The sequence below is a fragment of the Protopterus annectens genome, chromosome 5.part0 (assembly GCF_019279795.1).
Source record: "Protopterus annectens isolate FY-2018-M chromosome 5.part0, PAN1.0, whole genome shotgun sequence".
Taxonomy (NCBI): Eukaryota; Metazoa; Chordata; order Ceratodontiformes; family Protopteridae; genus Protopterus; species Protopterus annectens.
In genome coordinates, this window is record NC_056735.1 from 663,429,653 (window position 1) to 663,455,986 (window position 26,334).

The 26,334-nt window shown below is 40.0% G+C and overlaps 1 protein-coding gene across 1 annotated transcript in view; it reads left to right on the plus strand.

The window, feature by feature from the left end:
• The window catches only part of LOC122802743 (suppressor of tumorigenicity 14 protein homolog), a 910,319-nt gene that overhangs the window by 363,408 nt on the left and 520,577 nt on the right, over positions 1–26,334 (plus strand). The window contains exon 9 of the mRNA XM_044072511.1: positions 1,012–1,109. Within this exon, the coding sequence (XP_043928446.1) occupies positions 1,012–1,109 (98 nt within the window). The remainder of the gene's footprint in view (positions 1–1,011; positions 1,110–26,334) is intronic.

Consider the following 26,334-nt stretch of genomic DNA (forward strand, 5'->3'; position numbering starts at 1 on the left):
CTTAGAAATATTTTAGAAGACTAAAATTAATACTGAAAACAGGGTTAATGTCTATGAACAAAGTCCAAGCTATAAACCAATTTGCTCTTCCTGTCCTAACTTACAGTTTTGGAGTTATTGACTGGCTCCAAGAGGTGTAGGATAGATTGGACAGGAAAACAAGAAGGGTGCTTCATGCTCATCAGATGATTTGTAAAAATCAGTGTATACCAAGATTATATATTCCCCATTCTGAAGGAGGTACGGGCCTCTTCGAAACTGATTACATGTATAAATCTGCAACTGTGGGACTGCACACATATCTGCTGACCTCACAAGACCAAAACATAGTGAAAGTTTTGAAACATGAGGAGAATAACTCTAATATGAGGGTCTCTATCATGTTGTCGAACTCCTGAAAGTTCGAACATCATATTGTCAACACCATATGATGAAACTTTTAAAAGTTTGAACGTTTCAACGGAGATCTCCGTACAGTGCAGATCTTAGAGTTGGTATATTTAAAGAGCGGGGGGGGGGGGTTCAGGGAGGCTTGCCCCCCTGTTTAAACCGTTCAGCTAGGTTTTTCTTTGGTTTATTTTTTTATTACATTTTCGAACTTTTAAAACTTTGATCATATGGTGCCGACCATATGATGTTCGAACTTTTAAAAGTTTGATTATTTAATATAGATGTTAATATGACTTCCCTTCTTAGTTTAGCAGATGTATATCAGCATCAAGGAGGAATAGAAATCAAACCAGAAGTAAATAAAAATCAGGCAGCAACTGAATGTGCCAAAAAACAAAAGAAAGAATATAAGGTGAAGGATCAGATGAGAAGGCAAGAAATGTGGAAATGCATAAATACACGTAAGTAGATAGGTAGACACATTTCAGCATTCAGAGGAATATTCTATCAAAAATGCTTTTGCTAAACTAATATATATCAATATATTTTGCCAATTTGCATAAAGGTAGTCATATGAAATATATAATATTTTGTTTATGGCTATTTTGTTGTTTTCTGTAGACTGTGGAGGAAGCTTATCTTCATGGAATGGCACAATTACTTCTCCATACTATCCAAGTCATTATCCTCCAAATGTTGACTGCACATGGACTATCAAGGCAAGTAACATCAGAACTCATTATATGTATGTGTCTGTATGTGTGTGTGTGAGTGTGTGTGTTTGTGTGTGTGGATGTGGGTGTGGTCTCACAAATTATTCATGTCTAGAAATCAAAAAGCTTAAATGATAAATAAGAATACATGACTGCAAGTCTGGACTGGAAAGAAAATGATCTACTGTTTCCTGATGCTTTGTGTTAATTAGTTTACTACATAGGAGTCCTATTAACATTTATAGGTTTGTTACATCTAAATGCTTTTTTTCATAATTTTGTCATCTGTCTTGCAAAAACATAATGTCCCACTTTTGGAAAACAGATACAATATGCCCCCATTAACTGAAAGTTTTATGCTTTGTTAATAAATTACACATTAAATCATGTACGTCTGTGTAGTTATAGAGCCATTTTGTAACCATTTTTTTCATGTTGCATCAGAAAAGGAGTAGAACTACATTGTTTTCTTAGTGCTTTGACACTTAAATATATAATAAGGAGCAGGTTAACCCTAACCAGCTTCATTTATTTATTTGTGTGCGTATTATTTAGTTGGTAATCACAGCAAGTTCTTGGTTTAATTTATTGGGGTTGACTGCAATAAAAACACCATCTTCATGTCTTAATCAAACAAGTTTTATGATATATGTACAATCAATGAGCTCTGTATCTAGACTACAAAGACAAAAGACCAACTTACTGCCTCACCTGAAGTACGCATTTTCAAGATTGGAGCACTGTTTTCAAGTTATACTGCAATATCAGTGCTAACAATTTAGCCCAAATTGTTTCTTGTGTATACAGTTATGTGATATAGCAATGGGACCTATGTTCTCTTGGTCTTCATGAATCAAAAGTCTTAGTACAACCTCTTAACTAATAGGTGTATTTCCTTAGATGAATTTGAACGCTGTGTTTATTCTGTATTTCTCATGATTATCTAGCAATGTGCTTTGGACATACTACTAAGCACTTTTTGGTCCATCTGTATAGATAAGGATTAATTGGAATAATGTTGTTCTAAAGCAGTATAATATAGACTAGCAACCTTCTTGCTGTAATATGCTGATACAATCTTCTTATCATAACATTTTCTCCATTTCTTTTCTTTGTTAGTTCTAGTACATGATTCACAAGTCTTATTACACTATTTCACATAAGCATATGAAATGTTCTGGTCAAAGAAGGCAGTCACTATTGGAGTGCCCAAAATGCAACAATGCAGCTAAGTAGCTGCATCTCCCAAAACCCTTTGCTTTATTTCCCTTCCACATGTTCAAGACTAACTGAGTACATCAACCATTTCCAATCGCCAGCTACTCAACTGTCATTAGTAACAGACTTTATATATAATAGGACTCAGGCAGAAATTTAATCATCATGTCAGACTACAACCTTTCTTGCATTATGTAGAATAATAGTCTACATGTATGGATGTAAGCTGCTGTCCTTTCGGAGATTAATTTAGGGTTACAGGGCTACATCAATTTGTTCCTTGTCAAATAATGAGGTTAAATACACTGGGCCTGTTCTTTTCTATCACTAATAAGAATTGGATAAAAATCCAAGATGCTACACTTTTATCCAAGAGTAACGGTATGCAGATATTGGTAAAAACGAACTTGGTTATGGGAGATATAGCTGTAAATAGTCTCAAAGATGAAAGATCGTTTAAGAAGATAATTGTGAGAAAGATTTTGAGTGAGCTGTCTTGCAGGCCACATATATTAATGTAGATATCCCCTCAGCTAGAATAATTAAGGCATGAACTTAGAAAACTAATCATAATAATAGCAGAGAAGTTACAGTTGCCAGGAGTGAGCATAGTAGAGTGGATCACTTGTTTGACTAAACATGTTAAGAATTTGATGAACAAAATAATTAACTGTATGTAATTAGTGAGACAAGCAAGTCCAGTGAAGCCTGGAGACATACAATGTTGCTTAAAAATATGAGAACAGATGTGAAAAACAGTATTACAAAAGGTGCAACATTATATATCTGAATATAGAAAAAGGAGACAGGGCCTTTACACATATTCAGAACCTGTCAACTGTGAAAGTTATTTTTATACAGTGGTACTTCTCGCTCTCTCTCTCTCTATATATATATATATATATATATATATATGTGTGTGTGTGTGTGTGTGTGTGTGTGTGTGTGTGTGAGTGACTGCATCCAGAGTAGGAAACAATAGGAGATAGGAATAGATATAAAACTGAAGATAAATGATGAAATTATGGGAAAAACAAAATCATTGCTGCTTATAAGACACAGTTTAATGGAAGAATTTAGTTCTAACTGAAAACTATAGATCTGAAGTTGTTGTTTTCATTTGATCTTCAACCTGAGTGACTCAGATCTGGCAAGGATCCGACTCAGCTGTATACTCCAGCATCAGGTCCAAAGTCCAAGCTTCTCCCTTACCCTTAATGCCCTGCTCTTCCTCCTCCCCCCAGATCTCGTTTGCCACTTGCTTTGAACAGCAAGGATTTTCCACTGCTCCAAGCTCCTTAGCGTGTAAGTGTTCTGTTGGAGGGGGGGGGGGGTTATCTCTTCTCTTTCTCTCTTTCATCTATCTTCTTTCTCCTACCTTTTACTATCTGCATCCAGACATCGGTCTTTGTTTAAAAAAAAAAAAAAACTTTCTTTTCTTCCTAGTGTGTGTGTGTGTGGGGGGGGGGGGTGCTTCCTTTCCATGGCTGACACCCCTACGCCAGGGATTAGGAAGTGTGCAGAGTGTGAGCATAAGCTTACACTTTCTGATGCCCACACAATGTGTGTAATCTGTTTGGGAGTTTCCCATTTGGATACCTCCTGTTCGATCTGCATGGGCTCCAGTCCCCTTGCTTTGATCGACAGGAGGAACAAGCTTATTCTTAAGAGTGTTTTCCCACCTCCTGCAGAGGCCTCTTCTTCTTCTGCCCCAGCTTCTGGGACTCAAACTCCTGCTAAGAAGTCTGGGTATGGAGAGAAGGCCCATTTGAAAGAGTGGGATCGGCCTAGGATGAGATCTCCAGAGTGCTCTTCCTCATCTGAGCCTCCTTCCCAGTCCCAGCCAGATCTGAGCTAGAGTTCTGCTCAGCTGCAGTCTCCAAGCATCTCCCCAGACCTGGAGACCTCTTGGGCTCAGTCCCCAGCCACTACCTCTCTTTCGCATCATTCTCGGCCGAGGTTAGTGGCTTCTTCAGTCAGGTCCACTAGGGCCCTGTCTGAAGCCAAGGTGGACAGGATGATTTTGAAGTTTCTTCAGGCCCAGATTAAGCTGGGAGTCTTGCCTGCTCCATCCCCCTCCAGGGCCAGGAGCACACAGTCTGCCTTCCTCCCTATCTCTCCTGCTTCAATCTGACCTTTAGTTTCAAAGCCCTTGGGTCCAAGGTTCCTGGGTGTTGAGGGGTTAGTGCCGATGGTCCCTGGTATCTCGACCCTGACCCTGACTGTTACCTTGAGCAGTTTGGCTCCAATGTTTTGGAGCAGACCGACTCTTGGAGACATAGCTTCGGTGTTGGATCCAAGGGGATGGTGTCAACTTCGAGACTTTCAGAGTCATCCCCTCCCACTCAGGGCTTCAGCACTGGAAGACTCGGCTCTGGCTCCACCCTTGGCATAGAGGGCAGTAGACAGGCAACCTCTGGCCTTGGCTCCAGCCATTCTGCCTTCAGGAGTCCACTCACCTTTGGCATTCAAGGTGGTAGAGAGGGTCCTCTCAGCTCCTCTGAGAGCCTTGACACTCTCATCCTTGGATTCCTCGCTGGCTCCCTCTCTTTCTGGGCCAGATTCTTCCATCCTGCTCCCTCAAGGCAGCCTGTTGCCAGTTTGCCCCAGGAGGTTGCGATCCAGGGACATCGTCAAGATGTCTTTCACAAACACTCCCTACAATGGTTCCACCTTGTTTAGAAAAATGGTTCGTGACACATTAACCCAGAGTGAGAAGGACAGGAAGACCTTGTCTGCCAACGGGATCCACTTCTCCACTCCGCAAAGATCCTTTTCAATGACTCAATATGGGGTCAAGAAACTGTGGTTCCAGAAGTCTCAGGATTCTTCCCAGGGCTCTCAGGATTTGTCTTCCCCCAGGAGCAGAAGGGGATATGACAGACACCGCCCTCATGGCAGAGGAGGTCCGAAGAACCAGGGTTCTCAGGATTCTTTCCCAGACAGACCCTTCCAGCAATCCTGAGGGATTGCCTGACTGCTCATTTCTGGAGGCAGTCGGGGGGGGGGCATCTATCACTGCAACAAACAGCCTTGGAGTCCATTACGAATGATCACTAAGTACTGCAGATCATATTCAGAGGTTACTCTGTCCCCCTTTCTTCATCCTCCCTCTCCACCAAAACACCTCCCAGATGCTCTACCTAGTCAATGGGAGAAGGCAGACATAGAAATTGCCAGGCTACTCAAAAAATGAGTCATCCAGCTTGACCTCTCAGACCAGTCGGGATCAGACATTTATTCCAGGTTCTTTTTGGTGCCAAAGAAAATGGGGGACTTAAGACCCATCCTGGATCTTTCAACTTTGAACCTGTCCATTATCAAGACGAAGTTTTGGATGGTCACCCTTCAGTCTATTCTGCCCTTTCTGCAGATGAATGACTGGATGTGCTTGGTAGACATCCAGGATGCATAGTACCATATCAAGACAGACAGACACTCCAGGAGGTTCCTTCGCTTCTGGCTGGGAGCCAATCACTTTCAGTTCAGAGTGCTCCCCTTTGGACTCACTACTGCCCCCTGGGTGTTTACCAAAGTGATGGCGGTAGTGGTGGCTCACCTGCGGCTGCAGGGATTTCAGGTCTTTCCCCACCTGGATGATTGGCTCCTCTCCACTCCCTCCAGGCATCAACTGACTCAGGCCAGGGATTATCTTCTCCATATAGCCCCGTCCCAACTAGTCTCAACTAGCACCAGTTCAACTGTTGAATTTCTTAGGTGCTCACTTAGACACTGCACAGGGCAAGGTGTTCCTGCCTCCAGACAGACTGTTATCACTTCGTCATCATGCACAGTACATTCTTCAACTCAGTTCCCCCAGCAGACTTAGTTTTTTGGGCGTTGGGGTCCATGGTAGCCACAATCACCCTTATTCTAATGTGCACCTCCATATGAGGGTCCCTCAATGGACCTTAGCTGTTCAGTGGTCCTTCCTAGACCTTCCCTTGTCACATCCTGTTCGACTGTCTCATGTTTGCAGGGACTCCCTTTTTTGGTGGTTCCAATCCCTGGACCTCCTTTTGGGTCGCCTGTTTGTTCTTCCCACTCCCATGATCTCTGTAACCACGGATGCCTCCCTGCTGAGGTGGGGGCATTACATGGGAAGGACAGTCCAAGGCATGTCATCTGCTCTGGAGACCAGTCTGCATGTCAATGTCCTGGAGATGAGGGTGGTGCTTTTGGTGTTGCAAGTTCTCCATACCTTTCTTCCTCCTGGGACTATTACCATGCAGACAAACAATATGTCAGTAATCTGGTACAGCAACAAACAGTGGGGAACCAGATCTTACCCCCTTTGCTGCGAAGCCTCAGGTACATCAACAAACATTGAGGAGCCAGATCTTACCCCCTTTGACGTGAGGCCATGAGATTGTGGGAGTGGGCAATCTCCATCGGCCATTTTCTGGTGGCAATGCACATTCCGGGGAAGTCCAACATCCTACCAGACAGGCTGAGCTGATCTATTCTGATGCCCTATAAGTGGTCTCTGAATTCATCAGTAGCAGACAAGATCTTCCTAAAGTGTGCTCGGCCCCACTGCAGTTTCTTTGCCTCTCCTTTCAATGCAAAGTGCAGTGAGTATTTCACTCTGATCCCACCCTCCGGAGGAGACATCCTGAGATGGTTTAGTCCATGCTTGGCCCTCCGAGCTACTATATGTGTATCCTCCACTTCCTCTAATTCCCAAGTTTATTCAAAAAGCTTATTCAATTACATTCTGTTTTTATCCATCATAAAAGTTCATTTTTTCTTTATAAATGTGTTTGTTATAATAATCTTATCAATAAAAATGTTTATAACAAAAAAGCTTATCAGCTTGGAAACTCAGTTATCCTCATTGCCCCTTTTTAGCCTCGTCAGTTTTGATTCCCCACTCTGTGGTCTCATATAGTGTGTCCTCATTTGACTCTTCATCTGGTTCTAGATCTGAGCACTCACCCATCAGGGGTTCTTCATCCAGATTTAGTCAACCTGAAGCTCTCAGCTTGGCTGCTCCAATTTCCATGATAGCCAAGAATCTCGGGCTTTCTTCTCCTGTCAAAAAGATCCTGATTGTGGCTCAAAAGACTTCTACCAGGAAGATCTACTTTAGCAAATGGAAGCGTTTTTCAATCTGGGCTTCTCAGCATGACCTGGATCCTTTTATGGTGCCAGTCTCTGCCATTTTGGAATTTTTAGCATACATTTTTAATAATGGCGCTAGCTTCTCTACCATTAAGGTCCAGTTGTCAGCAATTTTCAATTTCCATGTGGGTGAAAATTCAGCCTCCTTAGCTTCACCGAAACTCTGTAAGGCCTTTCTGAAAAGTGTCTTTCTTCTTCTTCGGCCTCCAGCTAAGGACCCCACACCTCCTTGGGATCTAACCTTCGTTTTGCAGGCTTTAGTTTCTCATCTATTTGAACCAGCTGCCTCAGATGATTTGCAGTTTTTATCATGGAAGACAGCCTTTTTGGTGGCAATTACCTCAGCCAAAAGGGTTTCTGAGCTTAAAGCTTTATCTATCAAAACCCCCTTATCTAGTTTTTCATTAAGAAAGAGTGTCCCTGCGGACCAATCATTTTTTTTTGCCATTGGTGGCTACAGATTTGAATATTAATCAGGTCACTAATTTGCCAGTTTTCTTCCCAAATTTCCAAAACAGAGGGGAGTATAAATTGCATTTAATAGATGTGCACAGGCAGTTGCGTTTCTATCTGCATAGAACCAAAAGCTTGCATAAATCAGATCAGCTTTTTGTCTCATTTTCTAAGCCTCATTCAGGAAAGCCTGTCTATAAGGTTAAGATTGCTTGCTGGATTTCAAAGTGTATTTCTTTGGCCTATCGAGCTAAAGGTTTGTCTCCACCAGGACATGTCCAGGCACATTCCACATTCCACCAGATCAGTCTCTACTTCTGCGGCCTTTTGGTCCAAGGTTCTTCTTGACGATATCTGTTCTGTTGCTACCTGGTCCTCGTCGCATACCTTTATTTTTCATTATAAACTGGATCTCCTCTCCAGTAGCAGAGCATGTTTTGGCTCAGTAGTGCTCCAGAATATCCTTCCATGATGATCTCCCAGGTCTTTTGGTAAGTAGGGACTTTGTCCCTCAAGCTGAAGATCAAATGAAAACAACAACTTTAGATAAATAAGTTATGCAGTTACCATAAAGTTCCATCTGAGTTGTTGCTTTTCATTTGTCCTCAACCATTGCTCCCTCCATCCCCCTGTCTTTTCTGGGCTGTGTAGTGGACTGGACTGAAAAGACATAGGCCCTTTTGTCCTAGCTAGCTCTGAGTATGTGGGCCTTTTTACAGTTGTGCCAGGTTTTATAGGCATATATACTATATAGGGTTGGTGCTGTTCTGCAACAAACACGATCTGAGGGAGGAGGGAAAGTGGGACATTATGGGGAGGGGAGGAGCTTGGACTTTGAATCTGATGCTGGAGTATACGGCCGAGTTGGATCCATGCCAGATCTGAGTCCCTCAGGCTGAAGACAAATGAAAAGCAACAACTCAGATGGAACATTATGGTAAGTACTTAACTTATTTGTTAGTGCAAATGGAGATTTCATTTTCATAAATCTCAGTTTTTTAAAGGCAGACAGTGCGAGCCTAATTGTAATATAAATAACGTCAGCAAAGTGAAAAGGCAGAGAATGTTCAGTTATTTTCGGTAGAGGCTTAGCGTCCATTGACCTTACAGGTAGAAATCCACTTATTCTCTACTTGTCTACAATTCCCTTTGAGGTCACTGCATCTCAGCGAAAAGAACACACCCTTTTTGTAAACTCAGCAACTCACAGAATCAGCCACAAAGAACTGGGATTCACACAACTCGTCTTCATAAAACTAGATGATTCCCATGCAAAAGAACACTTCAAATTGTAAAGCTCCAGTAATAATAGAATACATTTAAAGAAACCGCAGAGGTCTGAGTTTAAAGAGTTCAAACAGAGAAGGACACCATTAGTAACAATGATATTCGACAGCTAACAATTCCACATAAGCTTTTCCTCCTATTTGTTTTCACTAAATGGATGTAAAGTGTTTTTTTCTCCACATGAATGGACTGCACTGTAGTAATCTCCACAGATAAACAACATAGGGATGAAGCCAAGAATTCAAGGTCAATCAGCTTAGCAAACTGTCTAGGGAACTTAAATGAAAGTTCTTGATAAATCTAATAAATCTTTCAAATGGGATAGGAATAATAGACAGAAATCAGTTTGTGTATTAACCAAAATTAGTTTTCACTCTGGTTATCCAATGATTTATAAATGCTTTAGTCAGTGGAAAACACTCATGTTTCAGTCATATGCTGTAAATTTTGATTTTAGTAAAGTGTTCAATAGGGTCAAACACAGTGTATTGTTAGAGAAATTTAAGAAATATGGAATTAAACCAGGCATCAAAAATGGGACTGGAGAAAAGGCTACTAAGTGGTACATGTGAGTAGGAAAGCAATAAACCTCAATGAAAGACTTATGGGGGTGTTTAGCCAAGGTCTATGTTAAGCCTCATTTTGTTTGGACTGTATAAAATTGCTCTCCTAATTGTGAGGTATGCATATTGCTATGTTTGCAGATGACAGCAAAATATTAAGTAATATAACAGAAATAAATCAGGGGTAAAAACACTGCAACAGTTATTCACATTAGTCAGTTCAGAATGAGATTCCCATAACTGTTAAAAAGACCAGCTTAGTTGTATTTATAGCTGTATTTGGTCTACTGAACTATTCTGTTCATTCTATAATAGTGAAGGTCATACTACCCAAACTGTAGTAGTAGCAGTATTTGAAGTACACAACTGCAAACATCATTGAGTATTGCTTGACACTACGACCCCCCCCCCATATCTGTGCTCCCAGCTGATTATCAGCTGCCCAGGCACTCTGTTTTTCCATAAGTGTCCCCGGTACTATTCCCCAGGGCTAGGACTGCACCAGTGTCTATCTGGCCAGGAAAAGAGTGGAGGACCAGCCTACATCATAATGCTCGCTGGTCCCGAATGCAGTGTTTTTGGTATGCCCTAACTGGGCAGGGGCAGTAACATAATGCGCATCACCACACAAAACATCCACTAGTTCTGCCCCACCTCACATGCCATAGTTATGATAGTAATCTGTCTTGCAATTGTTGCTACAGTCCTTTCACCCGGGACGTGTCTTCATCAGAAAGAGAAGCACCCCCCACCCCAGAGTGGGTGAGCAGTCACCTGAGCCGCTAATCGAACTCAGGTCATTTGGGTCATAAACAGGGCTTCATCCCTTTTTGACATTAAGTTTTTTTTAATCATATTAACTTTATTTGTAAACAAGCCTCTTATTTGTACTGGTATATCTGACATTCCCTACATCATACAATAACTGTTTATTGACTGCAGCTTCATTTGTAATCCATACACAGTCAGACAAAGGATAGAATGCATACAACAAAGCTTTACAAACAGAAACTCACATATCACAGAGCAATCTTAACAAGGGAGGTTAAAATTTCTGAATCCGTGCACAGTGAACTGTCACAGACACCACGGAGATATGATACTATTGCATAAAGCTTTTAAGAAATTGCAACATTTCTGCAGCATGGACCAAATATATTGCTGCAATACCAACCTAAGAAATGGGAATAAAATCCTTCAGAAGATAGCATGTCAACACAGTTTAAGAAAAAAATGGTTAAAATATAAAGTGCTAAATAAATGGAATTTGCTACCTGTTGAAATAAGTAGGGTTATGATGATCTGGTCATTTGAAAGACAACTGGCTGAGATAATGAGCAATACAAAATATCAGAAGAGTATCATGATAGGAAAATGAGTACTTTTTCTGTTATTTTTTATTTGAAAAGTGAATGAAATGAAATGGTGGAGCACTCCATCACTTCTGCAGGTATATTCTGTTCAAAAACGTCTGCATGAAAAGAATACTGTTTCATTTCAAAACTGTCTTTTTCAGCATCTGATTTTGCCTCATTCTTTCTTCCCTGCCAGTCATTAAGTGCTCCTACCAGAGGCCCTGTCTTCCTGTGTTGAAAGCCCTTAGCATTTCCCCAGTTATTTTCTCTGATTCAGGCTCAAAAATGTTCAGAGTCAAATCAGTTCATGTATTTTACTTCTTGTAGTGTATATAGCACCTTTGTCACATGATCAGTTTCTATCTAAGTGACTAAACATTTTTTTCCAATAAGGCCACTAAAACTGGACATCATTATCCAGCAGAAGCCTTATCAGTACATATTACAGCAGGATTAACACATCTACATCACCTGGGTCTATAATCCTTCCAATGCACCCCAAATACAGTGCTGCCTTTAGCACCATTGTTTCACGTTGCCTGAACTGTTTACCTGAAAGTGAAAAAAAAATCCTATAATTTCTTCACCTCCACAATACTGCTACTCAGTCCATAGTAACATTTGAAGCATTAAAGCCCTGTTGCTACATCCTGCAACAATCTTTAACTAGCAAAGGCTTTTATGCTGCTGATGTTATCAGCTTTCAAAAGAAAGCTAAAAGAACACCTTCAGAAGGATGTCACTTCACCTTAAAAGGACAACAGTGGGATTCTATTATTAAATGTTCAACTTCTCTATCCTTTTTATTCCTATTTACTGTCCCTGCTACGAATAAACAACAATACAGCATTTAAAATATTTTAAATCAACTGTTTCTCTCCACTAGAACAGTACCTTATTGTACTGTGGTAGTTTCACTTTCAAAAAACTTTTAGCCCGTCCTGGAAAAGCTTGCTGCAGTCTCCAATTCATTGATGTCATCAAAGCCAATGAATACAGGTAGTTTTCTGGCCAATTACCTCCCCAATCTGACATCACGACCATCCTAAAAACCCACCCATGCTGTGATGTCACAGCTCCCAGGTCCTTCCCCTACCCATACGGAAAGTAAAAGCTAGAACAAGGAAACAGTACATGAGTCAAGTCTCCTACTGTGAGCTGTCAATCACAACAGGTAACAGCTCAAATTACCCTTAGCACTTTGACAGCTAGGGAAGTTAGGTGTGAAAGGGGATGAGAGATGAGACAAACTAGTATAATTCAGGCTTCACAAAAGACTGCAATTTAGCCATTCTAAAAAGTAAAAGCAGTAAAAAGCACTTTGAAAGACTGTTCTGTGGAATTTTCATCTGTTTGTGCTTTAAGTAGTCATTGAATGGCATGAAATGTCACTTAAAATTGACTGAAAGACAACAGTGTATGCATGTAAAATTAATGCAGTGACAAGAGCTTAAGGAAGAATGAGGCCTGCATGATGTAATTTTCTACAGACAAGCACTGCATTGTGGGAAACCTAGAAGCAGAGTAAACGATCAGAATCATATCAAGATGCCAGAACCCATGTGGTCAGACTCAGAAATCATGCACAAAAATATTTAAAAACCTGTAAATAGTCCCAGAGTGGTGCTAAAATGTAGGAAACACAAAACCATGATGAATTAAACATGTTTTTTGAGCATGTGGATGCGGTTCTCCTTTAACTTCAAGACAAAGGTTAGACTAATATGTAACCACTAACTCTTACCTAGGATCTTGTCAAAAGCTTTCCTACCCTTGTCAGAGGGAATGAAGTTAACAACAGTAACCTATTTATCAAATGCAGAGTTTTAGATAGAAAAATTACTGCTGGATCTGCTTATGGGTGGAAAACAAATACTTACGAGTTTGAGGAACCCTGTATCACCTGTCAGATTTCCTAGCGGCAGGAGGCTAACCCTCAGGTAAACTGATAGCAGTGAGAAAAAGAAACATTTTCTAAAGTATGCAAAACAGGTGGAACAGTTGCAGATTTAGGCATATCAAACTGTGAAAAAACATAATACATTTTTAGGCAACCAGAATTTCATTCTCCTTTCACTGAAAAACATCTCCTATCTTATATAAACTCTCAGAAAAAGACATATCCTCTAGAGGGAAATCTGAAGTCATACTTTCCTCAGAATCAGTATGTTCAAACTGAGGAGAAATTCTGGAAATATAACCATCCCCCTACAATGTCTGCTCTTGACTTACAATCCATGTCAGAAAGAGAAGTAACTCTTTTTTGTTTCTTATCCAAAACAGTAGTAGTCAAGGAAAAAGCAGAAATCAGCTCCATAGTAAATCCCAGCAAATCTTCCCTGTCCACAGAAATGTAAACAAGGGAAGACATGATTTTCTCACTTTGTTCACCTTTCATGGGAAACTCCCTGGAAAATGACTGACCCATGTAGGAAAACTCATCCCAGATTCAGGATATCTTCCCCTGAGACTAACAAAAATGGTTCTCCCTTGCTCATAAAGGGCAGCTCTATAGCCACAGAGGTTGTGACTGCCCCCTCATCCTTGGTGGCTGCAGGTGCAATGCCAGAGGGAAACAATGAGTGGTCTGCCAACAGCAGCCACAGAGGAGTCACCCAAGTAGCTGAGGCACAACAGGAGCCATTCTGACACCTACAACTCCTTTAGCAACATCCTTCTTCTTGCAGGCATGGGAAGATAAAACTGCAGAGATTAATATCTGCTCCATAAGTAAACTGAAAATGAGACATTGAAGGTAGATACAGAAGCCTGATGAACAGGCATATTAAGTAAACTACTGACAGTACCCTACAAGTACAATGTCCTGCCCCCAAGAATACAAATATACATAGCCTGTAGGAAAATTCTGTAAAAAAACAGAATTTTTTTTCACAAAATGTTTACAAAGCATTTAAACATAAATTCCCTTATAAATGCAATGAGAGTCATTAAAAAATCAGTTTACTAACAAATACAATATTTTAAAAAGAAAAGCATGCTTTCCTCATTAAAATACATTTTAGTGGAAGGTTTCCCCCCATGGGGGACTTATCTGCCCAGCCTTGAAGGATCACTATCTAACCAACAGTTCTGTGGGGCTTGCTGAAACAGTTCACCATGGTGGCAAAAAAAGAGTTCTGATTAAATTGGAGCCCTGTCTTTAAATTTGGAGCTCCCTTGAGCTCTTGACGGTTTTGAAAGGTGTCCAGTTACTAAAGTAAAACCAAAACAGCTTAGGCTACTACACCAGTGATCTAAATGTTGATCACACCTGATTTCTTGATCTTCCTATAGGAATTGAAAAAAATATTATTTTTATTTTTTGAACTGGCTAATCTACTTTCCAAATCCACTTTCTCCTGTTAAATTTCACTTTTAAGTTCATTAGAATCATTGTTAATGTTTGAATTGTTTCATTTTGTTTGATATGTCCTATAAAAATATGAGGTTCTCTTCATTTTTAATGCAGTTTTAATAGTTTAAAGATCCATCCTTTGGCAAGGTCATTCCTAGCATTTAATTTGCATGTCACTTTAGCTGTAAATTTAACATAGTCATCTAGTAACTTTTCTAAGGTGTCATATCTGTTAGCTACTTACATGTTATCATACAAACATCACTATTCCTTCAAGCACAGATCCTTCCTTCCTTATCTGAGTGAAATCAAGTTTACCATAACTGCAATTTTTATAAGAATGGTTTAGTGTTAGCCAGTTACTTTAAATCAAACATAATAGCATTGTGATCTGAAGTTCCTGGTTGTTCACACATTTAAATGTTACTAACAATGTTCTCTGAATTAACTACCAGATATACGAAGCTTTCCTCTAGTAGTTGCATGAAGCTATGAATGGTAATGGTGTCAAGAAATATTTGAGTATATCAAGAGACAGCTGAGCTATCAAACCAATTTATTTCAGGGAATTTGAATCCCTCATTAAAACACACTTTGATTGGTCAAGTACTGTATCCACATTAGAAACTCATGTTTGGAAGCATTCATACTAGGACAAGTGTAGCATGCAATAAAGTGAATGCTACCCTTTGGTCCTATAATGTACACAATCTTAATTTCCAAATATTTATCGCACAAAACAAAGTTAGAATAAATTGAGTGTCTAACCCATTCACTCCAATGGATTTCTGGAAGAGGGACCTCTCAGCTCCCAATAATTGCCTTCTGAAGTTTTTGCCAAAATAGTTAGAAACACACATTTCAAACAAATGTTGATATCTTTGGAACCATAATGGTGTAAATGAGAAATTGTTCAGCACAAACAAATCTTTACAATGGTACTGTTCATTAAGTGGTCATTATAATGTTTGTATATGTTTTTTTATGCATGCTTGTACAGAAATTTGTTGCAAATTTGCTACTCTGCTTAAATAGAAATGTGTTGCAAACTTGCTACTCTGCTTAAATAGAAATGTGTTGCAAACTTGTTAGTCTCTTTATTGTACTTTTGGGTCTCATTTTTTTATTGTCATTGTTAATTTTCTGTATAATTGATTTTGTAACTTTAACTACTGATATTTTGAACTACTTATATCCTGTGTGTGTGTATATATATATATATATATATATATATATATATATATATATATATATATATATATATATATATATATATATTGATACTGTTGTTTTAAATTGTACTTTCTTTGGTGTAATTCTGGAGCTTTCCTCCTTGGGTCCCCACTGAAAATGAGCTTCTGCTCAGACGGACTAACCCAGTTAACAAATGTCAAATAAATAAATAAATAAATAATAAACACAGTAAATATTACTTGAGCAATATTTTTTACAGAACTTGCAGTATCTCAGTAATCATTCAAGTTACATACATACTGCAGCATTTTATTCATCCATCTGTAAGCTTTCATATGAGGTTAAGCAGTTGTGTTTGTTACTTGGTTGTAACAACAATTAATATCATTAGAGATAAAATATCAGTGCAGTTGTGTTGCACATCATGCACTCTTTAAGATGAAATATTTCAATAACTTATGTGTGGCACAATTTTGAAATTATTAATCCAAACTTGAACATGAACAGGCTATATTATGTAACTGCAGAAACATCTAGTGGCATCACTAGGATGTAATGAGTTAACTAGAATCACTGGACCACTTTCTCTACTGGGTTTATATTCACATTCATACTTATAACTTGTCCTTCAAATTAAATGTCATATTTCTTTTTGTACTCTGCTGTTCTCTTTATTTTGTATGGTTACATCTGCTTTAACAAGTAGTGATTTATCTAGATCTTGCATGTTATGTTATGAACCCTGAATGTTATACATATCCTCATAAACTCCTTGAACAACTATTTTAAGAACCAAGTATTTTTTTATTTCATTCTTACTGGTATGATTTTGCTTCATGCAGAGGTACCCTGTCTGATGGTAGTGGTGCATTAATATCATTTCATTTCATTATACTTATCCGTAAGCTAATTGTTCTTGAGCTATACTACCACTGTAGTAGCCACCTCTTATAAGTTGTAATGCCTTCACTTTTATACGGCTTCATTCTGGATCAGCTTTTTCTTATACTGAGCTACACTTCTCCCTGGTCAGTTTATTGTCCAGTGGTTATTAACTTTTACATCTGTCATCTTTTGTCTGCTTCTACTTGGGAGCATGCATCATAAAACTACTGATTTTCAAGCTGGTTCTTAACACTGGCTGATGCAGTTATGATAAGCATTCACATGTGCATTGATGCACTGCCCTAGGCACAGCTGAATGCTCAGACAAAGACTGCAAAACAAAGTCCCTGCTATGAACATATATTTTAAATTAGAAAGAAATGAGGGGAAAAGACAGTCAGAAAGGGAAAACAAGCAGAGAAGCACAAAAAAGGACAAGAAGAAAGGAAGAGTGGTTCAGGGCTGGGAGAAAGGGTATTATTTATTTGTTTGTTTATTTATTTATTTATTTATTTATTTATTTATTTATTTATTTATTTTTTTTTTTTGCAATAGAGGCTCCCATTATTTTTTCTAAGAATTGTAGAAGGGACAGTATTACGGACAAGGTGAGGTTAGGAAGGAGGATCTAGGGATGGTGCAGGGGCAGACAACGGACATAAAAGACAGACAAACACAGGAGGCACGCTAACAGAAATGTAGGAGGTCACAAATTAAAGACAAAGACAGAGAAAGGACAACTGATAATGCAGAGGAGTGGACAACAAACTGGACACAGGATGTGACATATAAGGAAAGGAAACAGGGTGGGGTGAAGGCTGACTAACAAGCTGCACATAGGTAGACTCAACTAGAATACAGTCGCCTCCCTGACTGTTATGGCCATAGCTCTCAACCTTCCATCTCCTAAATGAGGAACACTGCCTCTCAAAATGTGGCACAAATGGACAAAATGTGAAACACTTTTTAACAGCTCGCTAACAACTTCAACTAGAAAGGTCACACAGTTGTTAAAATATACTATTTTATAGTTATAAAAAGTTCTTCTGATGAATTAACGATTCAGTACTATTTGCCATGGATATCAGTTAAAAAATTCCTAACACTGAATGTGTCACAGACCCTTTCAGTGTGGAACTTTGAGGAACATGGACTTTTTAAGACCCAAAATGAGGAACATTCCTCGTAATGATGTACGCTTGAGAGGTATGGTTATGGCTGGACCCATCCACAGGTGGCCCAGTGGTCAGGGCCATACAGCTGTGTGACTCTACAAGTCACATGAGGATACACTCCAGTGTGGCAATTTGGGTGTCTAGCCACTGGTCCACCACAGCCATCACTAGTCCTTCCACCTCCCACTGGGTGACCAAGTAGGACCTCATGGTGACACTCCTCAATGAAGATCTTATACCCACAACATATAAGCAGCACCAGAGGGCACCAGTGAACCCTCCTGATTACCCATGCAGGATGATCTTCACCACCCTGCAGAAACAGAGAGAAGAGAGAATTTCCTGGAGACTGCTGGGTCGGAAGTAGACAGGAAGACAGGTGAAGGGCATGGTGGCCGCTACCTCACCAACTTCAGCTCAGCATCTGACACTGCATTAAATACAAGTGTAAATGGAGAGAAATAAAACAACAAAGGAAAGTATTAAAATCAAATGCATGACATCAGTAAAGAGAAAAACAAAGCAAAAGCAATGGTCACTAGGTTGTACTGTTCAGTACAGGTGCAGGATGGAAGAAAATACAGTCACCTGCACAATAGCAATATAAAAGAGATATAAAAGCCTGAGACACACCTACTACAGATCCATGTAGACTACAAGGTGGGATATACTGAGCCTATAATTGCAAAGTACCTTGCTAAGGTAAGGGAAAACAGCTCCTGTATTTTTCAAAAAAAAAGCATCAAACCAGGCATGTCCAAGGGTCAGCTTCCGTTGATTTCTCCTGTCCACCTAGTGAATCTGGGCATACTGGGGCAATGCAGCAAATGCCTCATGTACACAGACAACCCTCTCCTCCTACCACCCAACACTACAACCTGTGAGAGATGCACTTACATAGCCAAACTGGAAGCAAAGCTCTCTCCACCCAAGATTGTGCTAGACAGTCAAGAGGAGAAGGTTAACACACGCACTACACCTCAAGCAACACATAGCCCTTCTAAACTCACACCACCAGCAACCACACATAGCAACATTAAATCCACATAGGCGGAGGCCCTTAACTGTAACCTGCCCAAGCAACAAGGACCTCCGAAGCTGAAACGCAAACAAACACCAATCACAACCAAAGTGTCACATAGCTCACAACACCAGTGTGCCACCCAGCAACAGCCCCTAAGGCAAGACAACGTACCTAACACTTTAGTCATAGGTGACTCTATAGTCAGGCACACTGATGTCCCACTCACCAGGCTGAACAAGGAGAAAATTACAGTGAGCTGCCTATCGGGTGCCAGGATCCGCCACATAACTCATGCACTCAAGTCACTCCACAACAAGTACAAATATGACTCTGTCATTGACCATGTTGGAGTGAATGGCTTGAGACGTACCTCCCTGGACTACATGAAAAGAGACATGGACCAGCTCTCAGATCATGTGGCCTGGGCAGGTATGACCCTAGCCCTGAGTAGCATCCTGCCTTCGCCCAGAATGATACTACAATATAAGGACAAAATGCTTGACTTCAACAATTGGCTAAGCTTCTGGTGTCATTCAAAGGGGATCCAGTATCTGTCTGCCTGGGATGACATGATCGACAGACCATGCTGCTTTGCCAGAGATGGTCTGCAGCCGTTGCCCCTGAGATTCAGGTTACTGGCGAAGGCTCTTGCCACCCCTATAGTGCCTTTTTTAGGCAAAGTTCAAAGGACAATACCACCACCGTAACAGGTACAAGCATGCAAAATCTGAAGGTAATGCTACTCAATGCTAGAAGTCTAAACCTCAAAATGCACTCTCTCGAGGCACTCCTAAAAATGGAGAACATTGATATCTGTGCAGTAACTGAGACCTGGTTCAAGGCTCCAAAGAGCACCCCTGCAATACCAGGCTACAACTCTTACCACACTTTTTGGCCACCAAACAGGATCGAAACACTAAAGGTGGAGGAGTGTTCATATTCAGCAAGGATATTCATACCACCAGGTTAGTTGCCCAACACAATGCATCTGAAATTCTACAGGTGCAACTAACACTAGGAAAGACTGCAATCCAAATTGTACCTTGCTACAGATCCCCCACCATGCCCCAAGAGTCTCACTACACCTTTCTAAACATACTGGAAAATATTAATATACAACCAAACACATTAATACTGGGTGATTTCAACTACCCTGCCATTAACTGGGAAAACTACTCATGTGCCAACACCTTTGCCCAACAGTTCTTGGAATTCATAAATTCCAATGCCCTGGATCAACTAATCAATAGTCCCACCAGGGGCTCCAATATCCTAGACCTGGTCATTACCAGCATGGGAAATCGATGCTCCACAACTATGGTCACCCCCTCGTTGGTCAGGTCAGACCATAAGCTAATCACCCTTAACATCCACATCCCATCCCCACCCCCCAGTAAGGAAACCTCCATAAAAAACTTCTCCAAAGCCAACTTCATGCTACTCAAGTCAGAAACTACAAACTTCATGACACCCATGCAGACGAGAACTGAAAGTTTGACTGCTGAGTTCTACACTAAGGCACTATACGAGCACATCCACTCTTGTATGAATCGTGCCATCCCAAAAAGAACCAAGATGCTCTCCTCCAAAAAAAGGAAGCAAATCTGATGGTCCCCTGCCAAAAACAAACTTTACAACAAAAGGAAGAAACTGTTGCAGAAAAGAGGAAAATCCCAGTATGCGAAAACCTCCCTTACCAGCCTCAGTAAGAAGCTGAGATCCCTCATAAAATCCTCCAAAGCTAGTTACAAAAATAAAATTGCCAAAGATTCCAAAGACAACCACAAGGCATTCTATAACTATGTCAAGAATCTAAATGGCAATGCTCAGATCTGCTCTGAGCTACAACAGAATGGCATTAAATATACTGATCCCAAGGATATTGCCAATATCCTGGCATATCGATTCAGTGACAACTTCACCCCCCTCTCACCCCCTAAATGGCCCATCTCAATACCGGAAGATTGCCAAATCCCGGTAATAGTGGCCACACAGGTAAAAAACACACTCTCCAAAGCTAAGAATACAGCATCCATGGGGCCAGATGACATCCTGGGCTGTGTACTACATGAACTACAAAATGAACTGGCACCTCACCTAAGTGTCATGTTTAATCATACCCTCACCACAGGCTTCATGCCCACTGAGTGGCACACAGCTACAGTTATCTCACTCCAAGGGGGGATCCGCCTTGGATCCCGAGAACTACCACCCCATCAGTCTGACAAGCCTGATCTGCAAGGCCATGGAATGTATTATCATGGAACTTATAAACAAAAACATTGGCAACCTTCAAACACTGGACCCCACCCAGTTTGGATTCGTGAAGGGCTAATCTTGTCTCCTGAACCCAATTGACTTCATCGATTCAGTCTCCAGAGCCGTGGGCAAGGGCAAGGCAGTCCACACAGCCTATCTGGACCTTGTCAAGGCCTTTGACACCATCCCCCACTCTGGAGTCATAGATAAACTTACTAAGCTGGTCATTAATCCCAACATCACTCGATGAGTTGCCAACTGGCTTACTGAAAGAACCCACACTGTAAAAGTAGCTGACTCCAAATACAGCTCCAGACAAATGATAAGTGGAGTACCTCAGGGTTCAGTCCTGGGACCTCTCTTGTTTGGCATCTACTTCTCTGAAGTACAGGCCGACACTAAGGGACTCTGGCTAACAAAGTTCGCAGATGACTACAAACTGGGAGCCATTATTGAATCCCCAAATTATGTGGATACTCTACAAAAGGGCCTTACAGAAACAGATGCTTGGTTCCAGAGCCATGGGCTCAAGCTCAATGCCAAGAAATGTATAGTTATCCCCTTTGGGAAAAAACATGTACCTGTGAATTACCACATAGGTGGCAGTGCACTAAATACTGAAAGTGTGATAAGGGAATTAGGGACACAGGTGGACAGTGGTCTCACCTTCAATAACCACATCACAACAACAGTCAGGAAATCCTTCTATGTGGCACACCTCATCACTAAGGGCTTTTCATCTAGAAAAAAGGAGGTCATTGTCCCACTGTACTCATCCCTCATTAGACCCATTATAGAATACAATGCCCAATTTGGTATGTACCTCTCAAGACATCTGCAACAACTGGAAAGGCCACAGAAATACCTCACTAAAAGAATCACAGGCCAAAAGCAGATGCCCTATGCTGACCACCTTAAAAAACTCCAGCTATACTCTGTCACATATCATCTACTCCGAGGCGATCTCTGCTTAACATACAAGGCCATGTCAAACCCAGAGCTATTGGACATGCTACACTTAAAGAACTCCCACTCCCTCAGAGCCACATGCTCCAGGGATCTAAACCTTATCATCACAATAAACAAAACATGCTGGAGGGATAGGTTCCTGACCCAGAGGCTCCCCTGACTCTGGAATAGATTGCCCATACATGTCAAGCAGAACGCCTCTTTGGCCCTCTTCAAAAGGAACCTTGATGATTGGATGGGAGAAAGGAAATTCACCCCGGGGATCATGTCAGTCACCCTGCTAGACAGGGGTCCAGGGAAGTAAATAGTGTGAGAAGAAATAGCCAGGGAATTGTTATGGCTAGGCTTGTATAGGCCCCAGGGCCGATAGCCTAGTACCAACCTATGAACCTATGAATTACCATGTCACTGGTGTGTAGGACAGTGGCACAGTGGAGGAGTTTCAATCAGTGTGAATGCAATGGGCATAGAAATAAGACAGAAATGATCCCACTGAACAAATAAATTGTACAGCCCTGAGGAAGATAGAAAAAGGTGGCATACACTATGTAGCAAATTCCTGGATGCATGGCACAGAATGGCAGCAAGTCATAGCTAGCTTGCCCCAGAGTACTAATATGAATACCCAAAGAACACATAATTTTGTGGTAATATGGCACTTCAACATTTGTCAGCTCACTTGCATCATTACACAGTAGCCCAACATCTACATGATCATTGTATGCCAGGAGTAAATGACAGCCATAGACAGTGGAGTAGGCAGTTAAACAGTATAACATGTCAGGCTGACAAGAGCAGTGTGCATTACCTGCTTCATGGTGAGATAAGTATGAGGCAATGAACGATGCCAAGTGCACATATACCAAAGCAGAGAACTACACCCTTAATTGCAATGTCACACACAAGGTCTTCCCATTCAGCAATATTCATTCACTGCTGAGAATACCTGGCAACAAGGAAGTAGATAAACACAGTCATACATGCAATTATTGGTTATACGGCACATAAAGCAAACAAAATGCTAAGTGATAATGGCACTGCTTCACAATATTGTAAATAAGAAGAGTAAAGCAGATGCCTCATAGATATACAAGCATGATAGCAATTTCCAAGAGCATACCCCAAGGCCTGAACAGGTGTGCTTGGTTCCTCTGGCATATCAGCTGGTCCTCCAGTATCTCATCATATGCTACAAAACAGAAAAAAGAAAAAGAAAAAAAAACACAAGAGTGACCATGAACATGTGTAACTACTTATATGTGTAAAATCAAGCCTACTTTTGCAAAATCAGTCATCAGGTATTCATAGTTAACTCATCTTCCTGTTGGTAGAGAAAGTGAAGATGGCACCTCTTCCGGTCACAGTACTGATGTAGGCACTGATAGAGTGGGTAATGCCCTTGGCATCACTTGCAGCTCTGGCAAGACAGTACTAGGCATCCATCTTATGGAGGAGAGTCCTTAAGTGAGTCCCACAGCAAGCCCTCCCAATGTTGCAGATGCAGCAGTTGAAGAAAGATCGTTGCCTCTCTGCTACTCTACATAGATGCCCTTCTAATTTTAACCCTTCTAGAAGCCACAGCCACTTCCTAGGTTAGTACTAAGGTATTAATGGTACCAGATGTATGTTAATGCAGCATGATGTAAACCAATGTCAGGATAATATTAGTGTGATCACAACAGATATGGAGGAAGGCAGAGATGCTCCTGTCACAAATGGTGCAATGTCTCTGTCAACATTTATACTGCATACTAACATACCAAGGCACAGCAAATGAGGGTACCCATGTGGCATTATGCTCTATGTGCCATTGATTGCTCTAAAAAAGCATATAGGTATGGAGGTGCAGCTGCCCATGCATGCACAAACTGGTCAATGGCCTTCCATGCATATGTGCAAAGGCAGAAACAGGCCCCACTATACACTCTAGGTCAATTAGCACATTACATTGCTTGCACATTTCAAAAACATTTAACCAAAACTGCTTACTTTGTATAATTACTGTTCTAAATGCCAAGTGATAGCAATGATATAAACAACCATCACCAGTGAAGTGATTATTGAACTATCGAGTTTTCTACAGTACAGTTGGTAGATTTTCAGGAGAGAGAGATTACTGAAGTGTTCTATAAAGTAAAAGAAAGAAATGTTCTATGTCAACTGTGATAAGGATACAAAGGTCAGGAGCAGGTGGGATGGAGAATGGATGTTTACATTTTTTTCAGGGGGGTTGCTACTCAATAGCAACCTGCAGACAGTAGGATGGATAATACATGAGGGCTGGAATCGGGAATATGGGCAGACAAGGAATGGGACCAGACCATCCATCAACAGTTTAGCAGATAAATGGCTGAAGGGCAATGCATGCTGCAATAACCATGCTTGTAGGTAATGCAAGTATATATTCCTATAGATGAAGCTGCTTCAGATAGAGTTTCTCACCTAATAGTGAAGAAGAATGTGATAAGGAGGTAAGAGATCCCTCAGGACCTTTGCAGCTAACAACTGGAAAGGAGACAGAGGAAGAGTTCTTGTATGAGACAGATGTAGATAAAAGAATCCCTTATTGTATTAAGTACATTGTTACCATATCCTATACACACAACCCATCAGATCTGACATGTGGGTCAGTATCCCCTGCTATTCATTACCTGGGTGACATCAAGACAGGAGACCCTTGAGGACCGTGGCTCCAACGGGAGCCCTCGATCTTAAAATTATGTCCAGCTTTAATATTTTGCAATGGTATGTAATGCGAACCATGTAGCAGCTGCATTCATCTATTTAAGAATTTCTGAAGAAGGCAAAAGTAGTAGCATCTGACCTCTTAGAATGAGCTTTAGACCTACATGGCAAAGGACAATTGTTGGTGAAATAAACAACTCTAATACAGATTTAGATCCATCTGGACAAGGTGACCTAGGAAACTTAGGCATCAAGTTTGTTTGCAGCAAAGGGCACAACAACAGTTGACAATCTTTCCTGAAGGACATAGTTGTCTGTAGGTAAAATATTAACTGTCAATGAGCATCTACTGTATGAAGTATGAACATCTAATGTTTCAGAGAGTGGAAAAAAGATTGGCAGGTGGATGAGTTGATTTAAATTAGATTCAGTTGCCACCTTAGGAAGAAAGTGAAGATGTAGATCCACAGATACCAATGCTCGTACACGGGATGATTAAGATTCTTTTATTCAACAAAAATGACAGGTTTAGCGCTTTCAACTGGGGAATCCAGTCTTCATCAGAACAATGTAATAAGACATTTTACAAGTATATATAGTCTCCAAAGCTGTTTCAATTTGAAAAGACCGCCAAAACCATTAAAGCTGTACTATCCAATTTCCTTTGAATACACACATATCCTAACTTTAAAATGTTATCATGTATTCAAATGTACAAATATAATTATTAATATAAATATTTCTATTGCAAAAAGTGTATCTCACTATAATCACCTATAGTATGTACATTATATTAAAAACATTATATTAAAAAACCTGTAGTATGTACATTATATTAAAACAAGTGATACCTATTCTATTATATAAATGAATCCAAATATCTTAATCCACATACTGTGTAGTGTACTTACTATCTCGTTTGAATGTATCTGATCAATTGTTGATGAAATATATTAACTGTCTAAAAATATAGACAAAATAATAAACGATGTGTATATGGGGGCTGAATAAATGTCACAATAAATATGTCTATTTTATAACTCAAAATATAAAGATGTTCCAATCAAGATGTTAAATGATACATATTTTATAATACTTGTAGTACAATATTATAAAAAATCTGAATAAAAACGTATCTATAATACCTATTGTATTCTTGATTGGAACATCTTTATATTTTGAGTTATAAAGTAGACATATTTATTGTGACATTTATTCAGCCCCCATATACACATCGTTTATTATTTTGTCTATATTTTTAGACAGTTAATATATTTCATCAACAATTGATCAGATACATTCAAACGAGATAGTAAGTACACTACACAGTATGTGGATTAAGATATTTGGATTCATTTATATAATAGAATAGGTATCACTTGTTTTAATATAATGTACATACTACAGGTTTTTTAATATAATGTTTTGAATATAATGTACATACTATAGGTGATTATAGTGAGATACACTTTTTGCAATAGAAATATTTATATTAATAATTATATTTGTACATTTGAATACATGATAACATTTTAAAGTTAGGATATGTATGTATTCAAAGGAAATTGGATAGTACAGCTTTAATGGTTTTGGCAGTCTTTTCAAATTGAAACAGCTTTGGAGACTATATATACTTGTAAAATGTCTTATTACATTGTTCTGATGAAGACTGGATTCCCCAGTTG